The sequence below is a fragment of the Panthera onca genome, chromosome C1 (genome assembly GCF_046562875.1).
Source record: "Panthera onca isolate mPanOnc1 chromosome C1, mPanOnc1 haplotype 2, whole genome shotgun sequence".
NCBI classification, from domain to species: domain Eukaryota; kingdom Metazoa; phylum Chordata; class Mammalia; order Carnivora; family Felidae; genus Panthera; species Panthera onca.
Genome location: NC_138346.1, coordinates 43,739,698 through 43,754,263, shown reverse-complemented (window position 1 = coordinate 43,754,263; position 14,566 = coordinate 43,739,698). Strand labels below are relative to the sequence as shown.

Here is a 14,566-nt window from a genome sequence, read left to right as displayed (position 1 = left end):
TTCTTAAAGTTTGTTTATTTTGAGAAAGACGGAAACAGCATGAGTGGGGGAGGGGCAGAGAGAGAGGGACAGCGAGAGAACCCCAAGCAGGCTCCACACTGTCAGCATAGAGCCTGATGCCGGCTTGAACCCACGAAGCTGTGAGATTGTGACGGAGCTGAAACCAAGAGTTGGACGCCTAACCAACTGAGCCACCCAGGCATCCCAAGAGTTGCTGTTTTTAAATATCCACTCAACTATGCTCTTTGGTAGCTGCTAACAAGTTCTTCCTTTTCGTTTCTAGATCCCAGCAGCATCTCCTACCTCTGTCCCCAGGGACACATCGTGCTTTGCTTACTTATTCCATTTTTTCCTACTTTTCTTTCATTTTGAAAGCAGTGATACAAAAATTGCTTCAAATTTTATCTAGGTTTTAGTTGTCATTAGACTATACGTTCCAGTAAAGTATAGAATTTATGTATTAATTAATGTCTGTTTCATGGAGATTACTTCCGGGAAAATGAAATGATGGAAAATAATACAGAGATTGCAGCATGGTAATGTGAGGAATTTGGAGAGGGGGTTTAGTTATGTGGCGAAGAGGGATGCCAGGCTGTTTTTGAAATGTCACGTCATCTTATCCACTAAAATTGTTTCTGAGTACACAGTCACTAAAAATTTTGTTACTAATTAAATGAAAGAAGAAGAGAACTAATATTTATTGAGGGCCCAGAGTGTGCTATGTGCTTTATACGTAGTGTCTGTTTTCAGTAAGAATCTTTACTTGACAGCTTATACAGAAGTACCCTGCAGTATCAGAGGGCTTAGTTTATAAGAAGTAATTAATTTAACGAGGTTATAAACCCCCTTGGCAGATGATGATGTTATTGGGCTTAAGCATCGGGCACACTCTTATGCTGCATGATTATATAATGTGGGCACTCAGGGAGAGGCGTGAACTCTGAGTCCTTTGGGGCCCTATTTAATTCATTACTGCTGTGCTAAATAAAAAATTCATCATGCCTCATAAAAGTGCCCAAGTATTTCTAGGCAGTGAACTCAGAATTCACTACCGTGAATACAGATAGTTTATGGAGAATCATTCAAGCCCTGATGGGGGGGCAGGGGGGCAGAACATGAAGGAATCATCGTAACTACATTTTTCAAAGACATCAAAATGAATCTGTGGGCCTAAGAAGATGATCCTGACGTGAGAAAACATTATGAATTATTTGGTTTCTAATTTTACAGTTACATTGGTTTCTAGGAACTCTCTAGCCGTCTGCTAAAAGAGTTATGGAGCCTGCCTTGCTCATTAAGACCTTTGGTTCTGAACCCCAAATGACCTTGTACTACTTTGCATCTCTTTACAGAGATATCACATCGAAACAGAATAGCTAAGCAAACAGAAACCCCAAATACAGTGAGCTTTTGTTTTGTTTCTTCCCCATGTGAGAAAGGCCTCTCTCGATCCACGTTTTATATGAATTATCAGAGACCTTGTGGCCAACTCTCAGAAGCAAAGCCACTTGTATACATAGTTGTATTTCAATAAAACGTGGCCTGTCATGACTCCTCTTAGAGTAAAGGCTGCGTTTCTCATTGCAAGACCCATGCGTTGTGTCCCATGCTTGGAACAGTTTGCGGTTGCCTGTCCGGTTAGTTTGGATATGCTGCAGCTGGGTCATTTGACAGCATTGCAGACAGATGACTGCCAAGAAGGGTGTTCCTCTGTGTTGCAGCATCCTTGTTTCATTGTGCACAAGGGTGGCCTCGTTGACTTGGGGAGTCTTACTGTTGAAGTCCCTGGGCCAACAGACCTATGTAAGCTCAGTCCCTAGAAAAACTTGGGTATCCTAGCCAAGGAGATAGAGAGGTATAGGAGCAGATGAATCTGTCAGGTTTTTTTTGTGTGTGAATGTGTGGCTCTCTCTGTTTGCTGTATGTGTACGTGTTATATGATCTATATGTGACACCGATGGTGTTGCGTGTGCAATGAACAGATACACGGATACCTGTTAATTCCTGGATGAATTTAGGAGAAATTCTGGGAAGAAAACCCAGAATAAGCCTTGCTTATATTCATACCTTAGAAAAAATAGTTTTTAATGTTTATTTATTTTTGAGAGAGAGAGACAGAGCGTGAATGGGGGAGGGTAGAGAGAGAGGGGGACACAGAATCTGAAACAGGCTCCAGGCTCTGAGCTTTCGGCACAGAGCCTGACACGGGGGTCGAACTCACAAGCCGTGAGATCATGACCTGAGCCGAAGTCAGATGCTTAGCCAACTGAGCCACCCAGGTGCCCCATAATCTTTATTTATTTTTGAGAGAGAGAGAGAGAGAGAGAGAGAGAGAGAGAGAGAGAGACACGGAGTGCAAGTGGGGGAGGAACAGAGAGAGAGACACACACACAGAATCCAAAGCAGACTTCAGACTCTGAGCTGTCAGCACAGAGCGCAACGTGGGGCTTGAACTCACAAGCCGTGAGATCATGACCTGAGCTGAAGTCAGAGGCTTAACCGACTGAGCCAACCAGGTGCCCCCATACTTTTTTTTTTCATGATACAGTGACTAAGTCCACGGGAGCTTGCTGTGAACATGCCCCGGTTTTGATGTTTTGGTGCAAATGTCTTTCATTGAAATGTTTGTGTTTCCCTTCTCATTCACCTACTGCTACTTCACGATGCTTTTGTTCATAAAAATATTACTATATAATTATTATGTAATAATTGCCTAATAACATATAATATATATTGTTCACAACCTTTTGCAAGGTACCAGAGAATACCGAGGTAAATTAGTTATCATGTGTTTCTTATCAGGAATTTAAAATGCCCAGAATCATAAACTGTCTTCTGTAACCCCTTTACATTGTTTGTCGAAATGAATTTTGATCTGGATCAAAATGTTGTAGGCCATTTTCCCATTAGTGCAGAGTGTCTATTAAGCCCTAGATGTTCTACCATTTTCTGGTGAGAAGAAATTTTTACTTTGAAGACTCAGTATTTTGTTTGTCTGACTGTTGATGAATTTTAGGGTTCAAGTTACATTCAAACATATATATGTACATAAATTTATATATGAGTGAAAGAAAATGATGAGCTGAGAATTGATTCTAAGCAAATGCTGTTATGTTTTGCCAGTTTTAAATGCCAGTGTACTCAGGGCTAAAATAGCAGTGCTTTTAGAATTTTGAGTACACGTGAAGAATATACCTTTGTGTCTCAAATAGAATCATTTTATATTTTTACAGTATACATGAAAGGCATTGTTGTTAGTATGATTACTGGATTAAAGTATCCACAGTCTGTGTTTCTTTGGAAAATGCTTATAATTTTATGCTGTGATTGCCAAGGTCATGGTTAGTTGGTTTCCGTTAACAGTCAACGTAACTCAAAAACTAGACTTTGAAATGCAGAAGATGATAATTCTTGATTCTTAGAAATCTATTTCATTCATAGAGGCTATTGCAGCAAGTTTTGATTTGGATAAATATCTATGTGAATGAAGATATAAATTTATTTGAACTTCAGCACAGAGGGGCCAAAGGGAAATGAAGCAGAAAGCTTCATGAGATGACTCTTATTTCCTGTTTCCAGCATGGTGAAATATTATGAGAACAGTCTTCTAAATGATGTTGGAGCTTGCAACTTCTCCTTACTGTTCTACTTAATTCTCTAAAGTAGTGAGTAGCTCATGAACTACTTAAGTTAAAGAGCAAGTATTATGTCAGGAAAAGAAATTATAAGTGTTGTCTCTGTGAGATCATGATACTGTTTAAAGAAAACTACTCTTAATCCTGGCTTCCAGAAATGAATTATTAAAATAAGCCCAGTATTAGATTTCCTGAAGATAGTGAAGAATTGAATGTACAAACTTTTTTTTAACAATTTAGGAATAAGTATCCTTGAACAGTATTTAAAAATTGTATTTGAATTACTTACATAGAGTCAGTAAAGGTAATTCCTAATTTCAGTGAAGTTAACTCATCTTTGTATCTCAGTAGATATTGTGAGTTTATATGCAATTCAACAGCTAGGTAATGTAAGTCCAATTCAGATTCCGAAAGATCTACATCTTGTACCGTTTTTTAACAGATTTGACTCTGAGAAAACTTGATTCTGTTTCATACTAGCCGTTAAAAATTCTCTGAGAGGCCAAGTCAATTACAACAGCCACCAGACAGATTTGATTCTTGGTTGATTCCCACCCTCCCCTCCCCATCCAGCATTTTGTTCCTTAGAGTCCATCCTGGACCAGAACAGGATTTCTAGAGAATTTGGTGTGGTCATGTATCTGAAGTTTGAGGTTTGGCTGCAGTGAGGTCCATAATCATTGGAATAAGCAAAACAGCTTAGCCTGACTTCTGATATTTATTGTCAGTTTACCTAAAAGGAAACTTACCTTTTCACCTAAAATATGTTTATGTATGTGTGTGTGTCTAAGTGTAGTTGCCACTATCTGAGACAGGTTTTGTGCCTGTGAATGTTTTTAGTCTTCTAATAGTATACTAAGTTGAAAGGCCAGAAATTCTTGCCAAGAAAGAATATAGTAACCTATGTGAGGGTGTAGGTGAGTATGGGGAATGAAGGTAACACTGAGAAAGCAGAATGATGAGAAAGCAAGCCTGGAGGTGAGTTGCTTCAGAGGCCGGTACAGAGCTGGGACACGTGGGCAATTCAGGAGAGGTGGCCCCGAGTTGGAGACCTGTCGGCACCGGATGTCAGGAATATATTGGGAGGGCAGTGTCACTTGAACTTGAAAGCCAGAGAGTCTAGAAAGAAAATCCCCTGATGGGACCAGAAAAAGAGTTCTAGTTTGGACTGATGGGCGGAGGGAATTGTGGCACCAGAAGTCAGAGGACATGTGATAACATATAAACCCATTGTCCATGTATAATTCCCCAGCTTTTAGAGACTTAAACCCCGAGAACAGTGGGAAATGTGGTTTGGGAACTTTACACAGTGGACAGTGTGTGAAGGAAGGGACCCTGCCCTTTGGAGGAAGGTAATCGCAAAGATGAAAAGACTGGCGTTTCTTGGTTACAGTCCCTAAAAGGAGACAATAGAAATCAGTCATCACAGACTACTGGAGAATCTATTTGGACCTATTTTCTTTACCCAGCAAGCAAATTGGAGGAAGACTTAACTCCGACCATCGCAGAAGTCCGCAGCCTCCCATGTCATTTCTCAGGGCTCCACGAGATCCTTTAACTTTCCTACAACCCTACTTGCTCGTACTCCGTGAGCAGTCACCTTAGGCCTTGAGAGCTTCGTGTGATCTGCGTAGATTCTTCGTGCTCAGTGGCTCTGTTAGTCAGTGCTTTTGGGTTGCTCTGAAACCCTAAAGCAAGTGTTGGCAATGTGCCCAACGTGGCATTCCACTTGTTCATTTATTACCTCGTGGTGGGGAGTGGGACTGGAAGCCACCTGCCTGTCATAGTGTGAGAAATGACAGTGTTGACATTTGCCCCCTTACACACCTGAGGGCACAGGTATCGTCACTCACACCTGAGGAAGGCTTCCTGCTCTTGGACAGTGGCACCAGTGCACAGACTTCAGAGAAAGCAAGATTTGGGCGACTGGTCTTCTAACCTCAACTGCCCAAATGAGGGTGTGTGTTGAATTCTGCTGACAATTAATAGTTGAGCTGTTCCCAGACCTTGGTATGGAAAATCAGAATGAGGACAGCTCAGTGAGAAACAGATTCCATGGTAAACCAGTTTGGAAAACGTAGCATTCAAGATCCTTCTCCAGAATTCCACAATGCACATGATCCTCTGATAAACCCTTTAAAAAGAAACCCATTTCACTTCCTCTAATTCACTGTGACTCTAAATTCAGTTGACTTTGGACCTCATTTCCCCTGAATATCTATTAATGTTCCTTGGCACACAGTATTAAAAGATCAGGTTCTGGGAGGCAGATGCTGGGAGGGCCCACAGGCTGATAGGTAGACACCAAAGAATAAAATCACTGAAAACAAATCTTGTCCTCCTTTGAGCTAAGAAACCTTCATGTGCCTCAGGTAGCCAGCTTCTTTTAGCGGTTTACCTTTCAGAGTTACGAGTGAAATCTATGAATACAACTGTGCCCTGAAAAAGCTATCTTTCTTGTTATCAAATCCTTACATTAGCTGCTTAGGGTTTTTGTTTTTTAATGCTTATTTATTTATTTTTAAGGGAGAGAGGGAGCATGAATGGGAGAGGGGCAGAGAGAGAATCCTAAGTAGTCTCCACACTGTCAGTGCAGAGCCTGACACGGGGCTTGATCCCATGAACTGCGAGGTCCTGACCTGAGCTGAAACCAAGAGTCGGACTCTTAATGAACTGAGCCATCCAGGCGCCCCTAGCTGGTTAGTGTTTTAACCGAGTTGAAGAGTCATTAATTTAGTCTAGTTGTGAGCAGACCAGTCGGATTTGGAAATATTTTGGGGGAGAACAGTTCTTTTAAACTTTGAAAATACTTTTGTGGGTCGCCTGGGTGGCTCAGTTGGTTGAGCGTCCGACTTCAGCTCAGGTCGTGATCTCACAGCTCATGAATTTGAGCCCCACATCGGGCTTTGTGCTGACACCTCAGAGCCTGGAGCCTGCTTCTGATTCTGTGTCTCCCTCTCTCTCTGTCCCTCTCCCCCTCATGCTCTCTTTCTCTCAAAAATAAATAAACGTTAAAAAAAAATACTTTTGTAAAGCTACCAAGTTATTTTTGAGTTGAATTACTGTGTAAGATAGAGTCATCGTGTATAAATGATTGCTTTGAGAAGATAGTTCTGACATGTTGTTGGCTGTATTACTCAGCAAAATTTTCTTCTTCCTGGTGATAACCTTTAAGCACAGTTCCTATTATATCTGAATCAATGACATGTCATTGAATAGAAAGCACAAATGTTTTATTATTTTTTAGTTTTTACATTTTTTGTTTTTATTTAAAATCAGTGTTAACATACAGTGTAATGTTAGTTTCAGGAGTACAGTACAAGGATTCAGCATTTCCATACAACACCCTGTGCTCATCACAGCATGTGCCCTCCTTAATCCCCATCACCCATTTTACCCATCCCCCAGCCTCCCCTCTGGTAACCAACATTTTTTTATCTATAGTTAAAAGTCTGTTTCTTGGTTTTCCTCTCTCTTATTCCCCCCTATGATCATTTGCTTTGTTTCTTAAATTCCACATATGAGTGAAATCATGTGGTGTTTGTCATTCTCTGACTTATTTCACTTAGCATTATACTCTCTAGCTCCATCCATGTTGTTGCAGATGGCAAGATCTCATTCTTTTTTATAGCTGAATGTATATTCATTCATCAGTTAATGGACATTTGGGCTCTTTCCATAATTTGGCTCTTGTTGATATTTGCTATAAACGTCAGGGTTCCTGTATCCCTCTGAATCAATATTTTTATATCCTTTGCGTAAATTCCTAGTAGTGCAGTTGGATCATAGGATAGTTCTATTTTTATCTTTTTGAGGAACCTCCATACTGTTTTCCAGAGTGGCTGCACCAGTTTGCATTCCCACCGACAGTGTAAGAGGGTTCCTTTCTCCGCATCCTCGCCAGCACCTGTTGTTTCCTGTGTTATTAATTTTAGTCCTTCTGACCGGTGAAAAGCACCCATATTTTAAAATATTTCCAAAACATTATTTACTTCCAGGTATAAAGACATTCTGACACATTATTAGTGGGTCTTCTACCCCCAATTTCCTTCCTCCAAAAATTTTTTTTACAGATTTCTGCTTAATTTACAAATATGGTTTGTTTCATTCGCAGAGGCCAGCAAGCTTGTTATGTCCTACGTAGCAGCAGTTTGTGGAAAAGGAGCAGAAGTGAACCAAGTCAAAGAACAGCTTTTACAGTCCAATCCAGTCCTGGAAGGTAGGATTTCCTGTGTACACTGGGTCAGTGTGACTTGAACAGTAGATCCAGCCTGCAGGGCCCTTCAGGTACCTGGTGGGCTGGGAGGTGGGCTGCAGGGGAAGAGGAAGGAAGAGATTCAGGCCCTGACCTGCCAAGCAAGTGAGCTGTGTCCTAAGAACTCTTGCCTTCAGGTGCTTCCAGGAGGAAACCGTTCACTCATCCCAAAGGAGCTTTTCCACTTACAGTCACTTTTTTCCGTTTCAATTTTTATTTGACTCACTTTGACTTTGCCTAAAAATAATCAACTGATGTTTGCATTTGATTTGATGGCTAGGAAAAACTTGGTGAAAAAGAGCAGCGTGAGCACAGTGCTATTTTATCATTCAGGATAGCATACATGAATGCTTGTTTCTTTTGTTAGAAAGACTGTGCCAGAGAAACAGCTAAAGAATAGTTTTTTTTGAGGGTCACAGAAAGTCTAAACCTGACTTTAGAGTTCAGATTCTATGGTTGGCCATCTGTGTTAGTCAGGTTGGGCTGCCATAACAAAATACCAAAGGCTGGGTGGCTTAAATGACAGGAATTTATTTCTGGACTTCAGGAAGCTCAGAAGTCCAAGATCAAGGTGCTGGCAAAGTAGGCCGCTTGGCTTACAGGTGGCCACCATCTTGTTCTGTGCTCACATAACCTTTTCCTTGCGTGTGGCGGTTGGGGGCAGGGACCCTGGCTGGCTCTTGACCTCATCTAACCCTAAATACTTTCCAAAGGCCCCAGCTCCAAATACATTCACATTGAGGGTTAGGGCTTCAACATAAAAATATACATACATTTAGCTCATGCAACCATCAGAAAAAGCCAGAGGTGAGCCCCTAATGCCATGGAAGTTGGCATAAAACATAGGTATAAACCATTCTTTGCTTTGGAAACAATAAATCAGTCTTTCCCTATTGATGGCAAGCCCTTAATGTTGCTTTATATTGTAAGCATGTCTTTGTTATCACTTAATACAGTTTTTGGGATAGAATGGGTTGTTTCTCAACCTCATTTGGGACTGGATCAGTCTCTACTACGGAATGCTGTCCTGTGCATTCACTGGAAGACATTTAGCCGCATCCCTGGCCTCTACCCACTAGGTGCCAGGATCACCTCTGCCCCCAGTCATTGCCATTGAAAATGTCTCCAGACATTACCAAATGTCACCTGGCAGGGAAGGGTCAGAACCATGCCTGGTTAAAATCTTTGGTCTAGAAGAGTAGGTTGGCTCGACTCTTTGTTCAAAGTCATGGAGGGTCAAGGCTTAACAGGGATTAAAGCAGAGCTGCTTTGGGGTGAGTCGGATACCCCCTCCCCAGAGTGGAGGGACAGAACCTTGCCTGTTGTCTTTATTTCCTAGACCCAGCCTCTCCTTCCTGCTTTATTCCAAGGAGATACCAGGCATCTTTATCCCTGCAGAAAGTGAAATAAGACTACTGAAAATGCTTTAGCCTGTGAAAAGCAAAGGCTGAAATATCTATTCCATTGTCACTGACCTTTCTTCCTCGTCAGTACCTTAATGAATAAAGAAGCTATTATAGAAAGTGCTGTTATCTTCATTTTATTTGGCTTTCTGTTTACTTTGTCTTTTGCTTTTAAGTGAGAGTGATATACATGTATTTCTGTATTTGTTTACTTTAAGAATGCTGTGATATAAAGGAGAAGCACTGTGGAATGCTCTAGCTTGCATCTGTGATTAGAATCTGACTCTTTATTTGATGGTATTTGGAACTAGGCCCCAGCGCAGGAAATGGAAGAAATGTCTGCTGTGGGCATGTATTATCTTTTATGGGAATGCTTTACTTTTTAACTGGAACTGCTACTGTAAATGAACATTTCAAACAATGAACTTAAAAAAACAATTGAGGAATGTGTCTCAAGTGTTCTATAATGAAACACTTGTTTTTGATCCTGTGGCTCACAATAAAAGACCTTAGTGTTTAGCGCTGTGTGTGCAGCTCAGATTTGTTTGATGAAAAGATGGTTTTATGGTGTGCAAATGGCGCCCTGAATAAAGTTTTTTTGAAGCAATTCCTTCACTTGCCCTTGACCTTCAGACCACAATAAACTGTCCTTTATACATCAGCATCTCAAGTTGGACTTTGGGCTATGCAAGTTAGTTAAGTTGGCAGGCCTACATGTTCACACTCACCAGGAAGACCAGCCTGTGCAAACATGAACGATGTCATGGTCTTCATGACAACTAGAGCAGCGCTCTGCATTTTCAAGGTTGCATTTATGAATGCCTCTCAGCTGGTGGTAGACATGGATAATGATCCGATTCTCTTCAGTTAGCATCCTCTTTGGAGTATTTCCTGTGTGCAGGTTTCCCCGCTCAGTAGAGCATCTCAGCTTATTTTCTACTGAAGAGAGAACTTGGCATCTGGGACCTGCCAGGCGGTTCCCGCCCCAAGCAGAATCTCTGATACAAAGAACTTTCCCTGTGTTGACTTTGTACATTTTGTCTTAAGTGAGCAGGAACCAACTATTTTTAAAAAATCAAAAACCTGAAAAAGCCAGCTAACATGAAATAGAACTCATCAGGTTTGGTTACTGAATATCCCAAGTGAACTTCGACTTTATTATTTTTCTAAATGTTTATTTTTGAGAGAGAGAGAGAGAGAGAGAGAGCCAGAATGAGTGGGGGAGGGGCAGAGAGAGAGAGAGAGAGGGAGACAAAGAATCCGAAGCAGTCTCCGGGCTGTCAACATAGAGCTGATGCAGAGCTCGAACTTGTGAATCGTGAGATCATGATCCAAGCTGAAGTCGGACGCTTAACTGACTGAGCCACCCAGGCGCCCCCAAATGAACTTCAACCTTAAACACAGGTCTGCACCTAGATCATGTGACTGCTTTCAAAACTTGGATCAGCTTTTAACTCTTAGTAATCATTTGAGCTCTTGTTACTCTTTTCTTCCCTCCCTTTAATTTAATGCACTTATGGGGGCGTTTCCAGGGATTTGATGCCTGGCCTCTTAATCCAAAGATTTGTTTCGGGTTGCCATCTCACTGTGTGCTCTTCAGTCCTTGCTAGCTGCAGTGGGCCCATGGATCCTAGTAATAGCCTGGGGGTGGGGGTGGGAGCGGGGGTAGTAATGGTAGAAATGCAGAATTTCATGCCTACCTCCAGGCCCACTTAACAGGATCCGCAGGTGCCTGTTTGCACGTTGAGGTTTGAGGTATACTGCTGGGCTTCCAGAGCATCAAAGTGGGATCCCTCTGCTCTTACACCTTATATTTATCCCATGTCATCCTCAGATTAATTTGCCCCTCCCTTGTGCGAAAGCTTGGTGAAACACCCCTTTCTCCTTATGACACTATGAGCCAGAGGTATTGAACAGGATCATTCTGTGCCTGAGTGGCATCAGCCTGTGGTTCTTACACTTATGTGCCTTCATTTTCTTAAAAGGGACCCCTATGGGAGGTTGGGCTCCACACAGCAGCTAATGTTGGAACAGACTTGGATTCTGCGTTATGGGCCAGTTTGGTGTTTTTTCTTTTCTGGAAAGTTTTACTTAGGTCTGATGGATGTGGACTAATGAAACTATGTAGCATTTTTAGCCTATTGGAAATGATGTTAGTTTCCAAATCTCTTACTCTTTCTGTGTTTCACAGTTATATATGTAATCACATTGAAATAGATTTGTTTTAAAATTAATGAAAATTCAAGTTTATTGTGCTTTTTTTCCATCTGGGAACCTCATCAAGTTCCCCAGAACCTTTGATAATATTACGTAGATGTCTCTGAAATAACCTTATTCACCGATGAAAATAGTGGAAGAGAATATAAGCCATTTTTGCCAGCCACTCAATTGACTGCTCTCAAAGCGGTAAAGGTATTGAATTATACAGGATTACGGTTATAGTAATATTTGAAAAAATTCCATGAATCAGAGAAATGACTCTCTTTTTTCTGTGAACTTATGATAAGAGATGGTAGATATAACAACTTTTTTTTGAATCTTTTTTTTTTTTTTTTTTTTTTGACGCGTTAGCAACTTCTTAAGACTTCTGTTAAGTATGTTTCTATGGGAAGTTTGGACGGAAATGTCATGGCTACAAGTTGTATTTTCTAGGATTTATAGCTGTCAAATATTCCATTCGCTTTAAACTGCTGCTTGAAATTATTTTTCTGTCAATTTTACCCACGCATCTGTTTCTTTCTTACTAGCTTTTGGAAATGCCAAGACTGTAAGGAATGACAACTCCTCTAGATTTGTAAGTATTTGTATAAGCATAAGTGTTAACACTAATATTTAGGTCATGTATGTTTAAACAACCAGTAGATGTTTAGTGTTTCTTCTTATACACATTTGAAAAATGAGAACACCATTGCTATTGAGACATAGAAAGCTCTATAAGGCCTATTTTTGCCTTCTGGGGTTTTTCTTTTTAAATCTTCTTGGATGACAGCTATTTCTTTCATATTTTCTTTGTCTTCTATCATACAACCCCGTGGGCAATTTAAATGAGGCTATTTATTTATTTTAAGGAGGCTCTGTGCCAATGTGGGGCTCGAACTCACGACCCTAAGATCAAGAGTCGCACGGTCTACTGACTGAGCCAGCCAGGCGCCCCTAAATGAGGCTATTGAGAATAACTCTTTACTTACCTGAATTTTGGTATTTAGAAATCACCATTAAGAATCAGATTAAATGAAGTAGAAGGAAGGATAAACTGGGTGTCAAGCTTGTATACTCTACAGCTTTTGTCCTTTATTCAAGGGACTGAAGAGGATGGAAGGGCGTACTAGAACTTTATAGAAGGAAGGTCATTAGGTTTGACGACCAACGGCAGGGGATGGGGAGGGGGACTGGATGGTCAAAACTGCCGCTAATGGATGTTTTGGCTTTGGCTGAGGCGGGAAATGCTAATTCCAGGAATACAAGCCTTCCTGGCCTCACGCCCCAGCACTCTGCAGCACGTACTATGCACCGCGGCCCGCTGGGGTCTCTCCAGCTGTACACGTGCTGTCCTGTGTTTGGTCGTTATGGGGACACAGGCACTGCCTGGTGGCAGCTGGGAGATACATGTTGAGTGTGATGGTGACATTTTTAAATTGGCCCCCTTTTTCTATAGTTTAGCCAACCGTATCCATTTTATAATAAAAGGTCATCTACTTTATAAGCTCTCTTCTCATATACATGGGACCATTTGGGGTGGTTTTTGTGCCTCTCTGTCGGAGACTCTTCCTGCCCTTTCTCCCCCACTACTTTTAGCCTCCTTTTTGCTTTTTTCTGGTTCCCCAGTGCTTAAGGCAAGACAGTGACCTCAGGCAGAGGTAGTTTTGATAGTTCGGAAAGTGGAAGGCTGTGGTTCCCAATTCTAGTGCCGAGAATTTTTTCCGTTGGATTAGCCCCCTTACGTTGCTAAAACTGATTGGAGCTGGGCCTTCTCCTGTTGTGGTAACATGGCTAATCTCTTTATATAAATAGAATTAGAAGCAAAGTGTGGGCAGATAGAAGTAATTCCAATAAATCAAGCTCCCTTATGGAGGCTTTATTTTTGCTGTTTGCAAATTACACATATACATTTTTAAAAGATTTCTAAACATATTTAGTTTCAGACCATAAAAATGCAGAAAACTATATTGCTTAAAGTGTCATTACTACTTTGTGATGTTTGAAATCGAGCGAAAGGCTTGGCAGGTGATTTGGCTTAATAAGTAACTTCAGAAAAATCCTATTATAATATGGGTATTAGGATATGAGATTAATACTTGATTATAGGCTAAATCATTTCATGCCCAGTTTTTAGTAATTTCTCTGCTTTGTAGCCTGTGACTTGACCAGTAATATACTGAACTCCATGTTATGATTGGATAGTAGGACTCTGCTATATTTCAAGTCCCTACTCTATATAACTGTGGCTTATGTATTATACATTTATACTCCAAGGGAATTGCGTTTCCTTTGACCGTGTTTAATGGGTCAACCTAGAATGAACTTCTTGCTCTCTTCCCTGAGCAGTGTGATAGAAGCCGAGGTCGTGTACTTATGCATGCTTGTCGTAGCTGCCATAGTGGAGTGCTTCTCAGTGCGCCCCACCCAAGTGCCTCTAGTTGGATAGATTGAACTTCTACTAAGAAAGTGACCCAGCGTTTTTGAAAAGAGAATCACTCTTCCCAACCAAGGATTTCAGAGGAGGGAAGAGGAGTAATAGTTGAGTGTCTACTATCTGTAGAGAGCCAAGCTGGGCACTAAGAGGAGAGAATCCACAGGGTCAGGAAAATTCCATTACCAAACCTCTCATTCCGTAAGGATAGAAAAACCCATGCAACATATCCATTTGTTTGAAACCTCTGTTGTTTTTTTAAACACAGTTAAGCATAGGTCTCCCTGTATCTCCTCTTGGAGCCTTCAGACCTTTCCCTGTTGGCATCCAGAGTGACCTTTATAAACTTAAGCCTCATCACTTCCCTGCTGAAAGACCTCAGTGGCTTCCTCTTGGACCCGGAATGCAGTACAGGCTCCTCCAGGAGCTTCCCATGGCTGCCTACATCAGCCAGGGCTTGCTCCACCCTGCCCTTGCATGCCCAGCCTCGGTGGCACAGGCCCTTGTGACTGTCTGGAGTGCTGAGCGCCTTCTTGCTTAGATCTTTGCACTTGCTGGTCCGTCTGCATGATGTGCTTGTACCCAGATCATTACACAGCTGCCATCTTGTATCATTTCGATCTCACCTCAAGTGTCACTTCCA

General features: G+C 41.4%; 1 protein-coding gene across 4 annotated transcripts in view; it reads left to right on the top strand.

The window, feature by feature from the left end:
* Positions 1 to 14,566, top strand: part of MYO1B (myosin IB) — a 188,250-nt gene that overhangs the window by 95,762 nt on the left and 77,922 nt on the right. For all 4 annotated transcript variants that reach the window (XM_060622446.3, XM_060622449.3, XM_060622448.3 and 1 more), the window contains exons 5-6: positions 7,750 to 7,854; positions 12,041 to 12,087. In XM_060622446.3, coding sequence (XP_060478429.1) covers positions 7,750 to 7,854; positions 12,041 to 12,087 — 152 coding nt within the window. The remainder of the gene's footprint in view (positions 1 to 7,749; positions 7,855 to 12,040; positions 12,088 to 14,566) is intronic.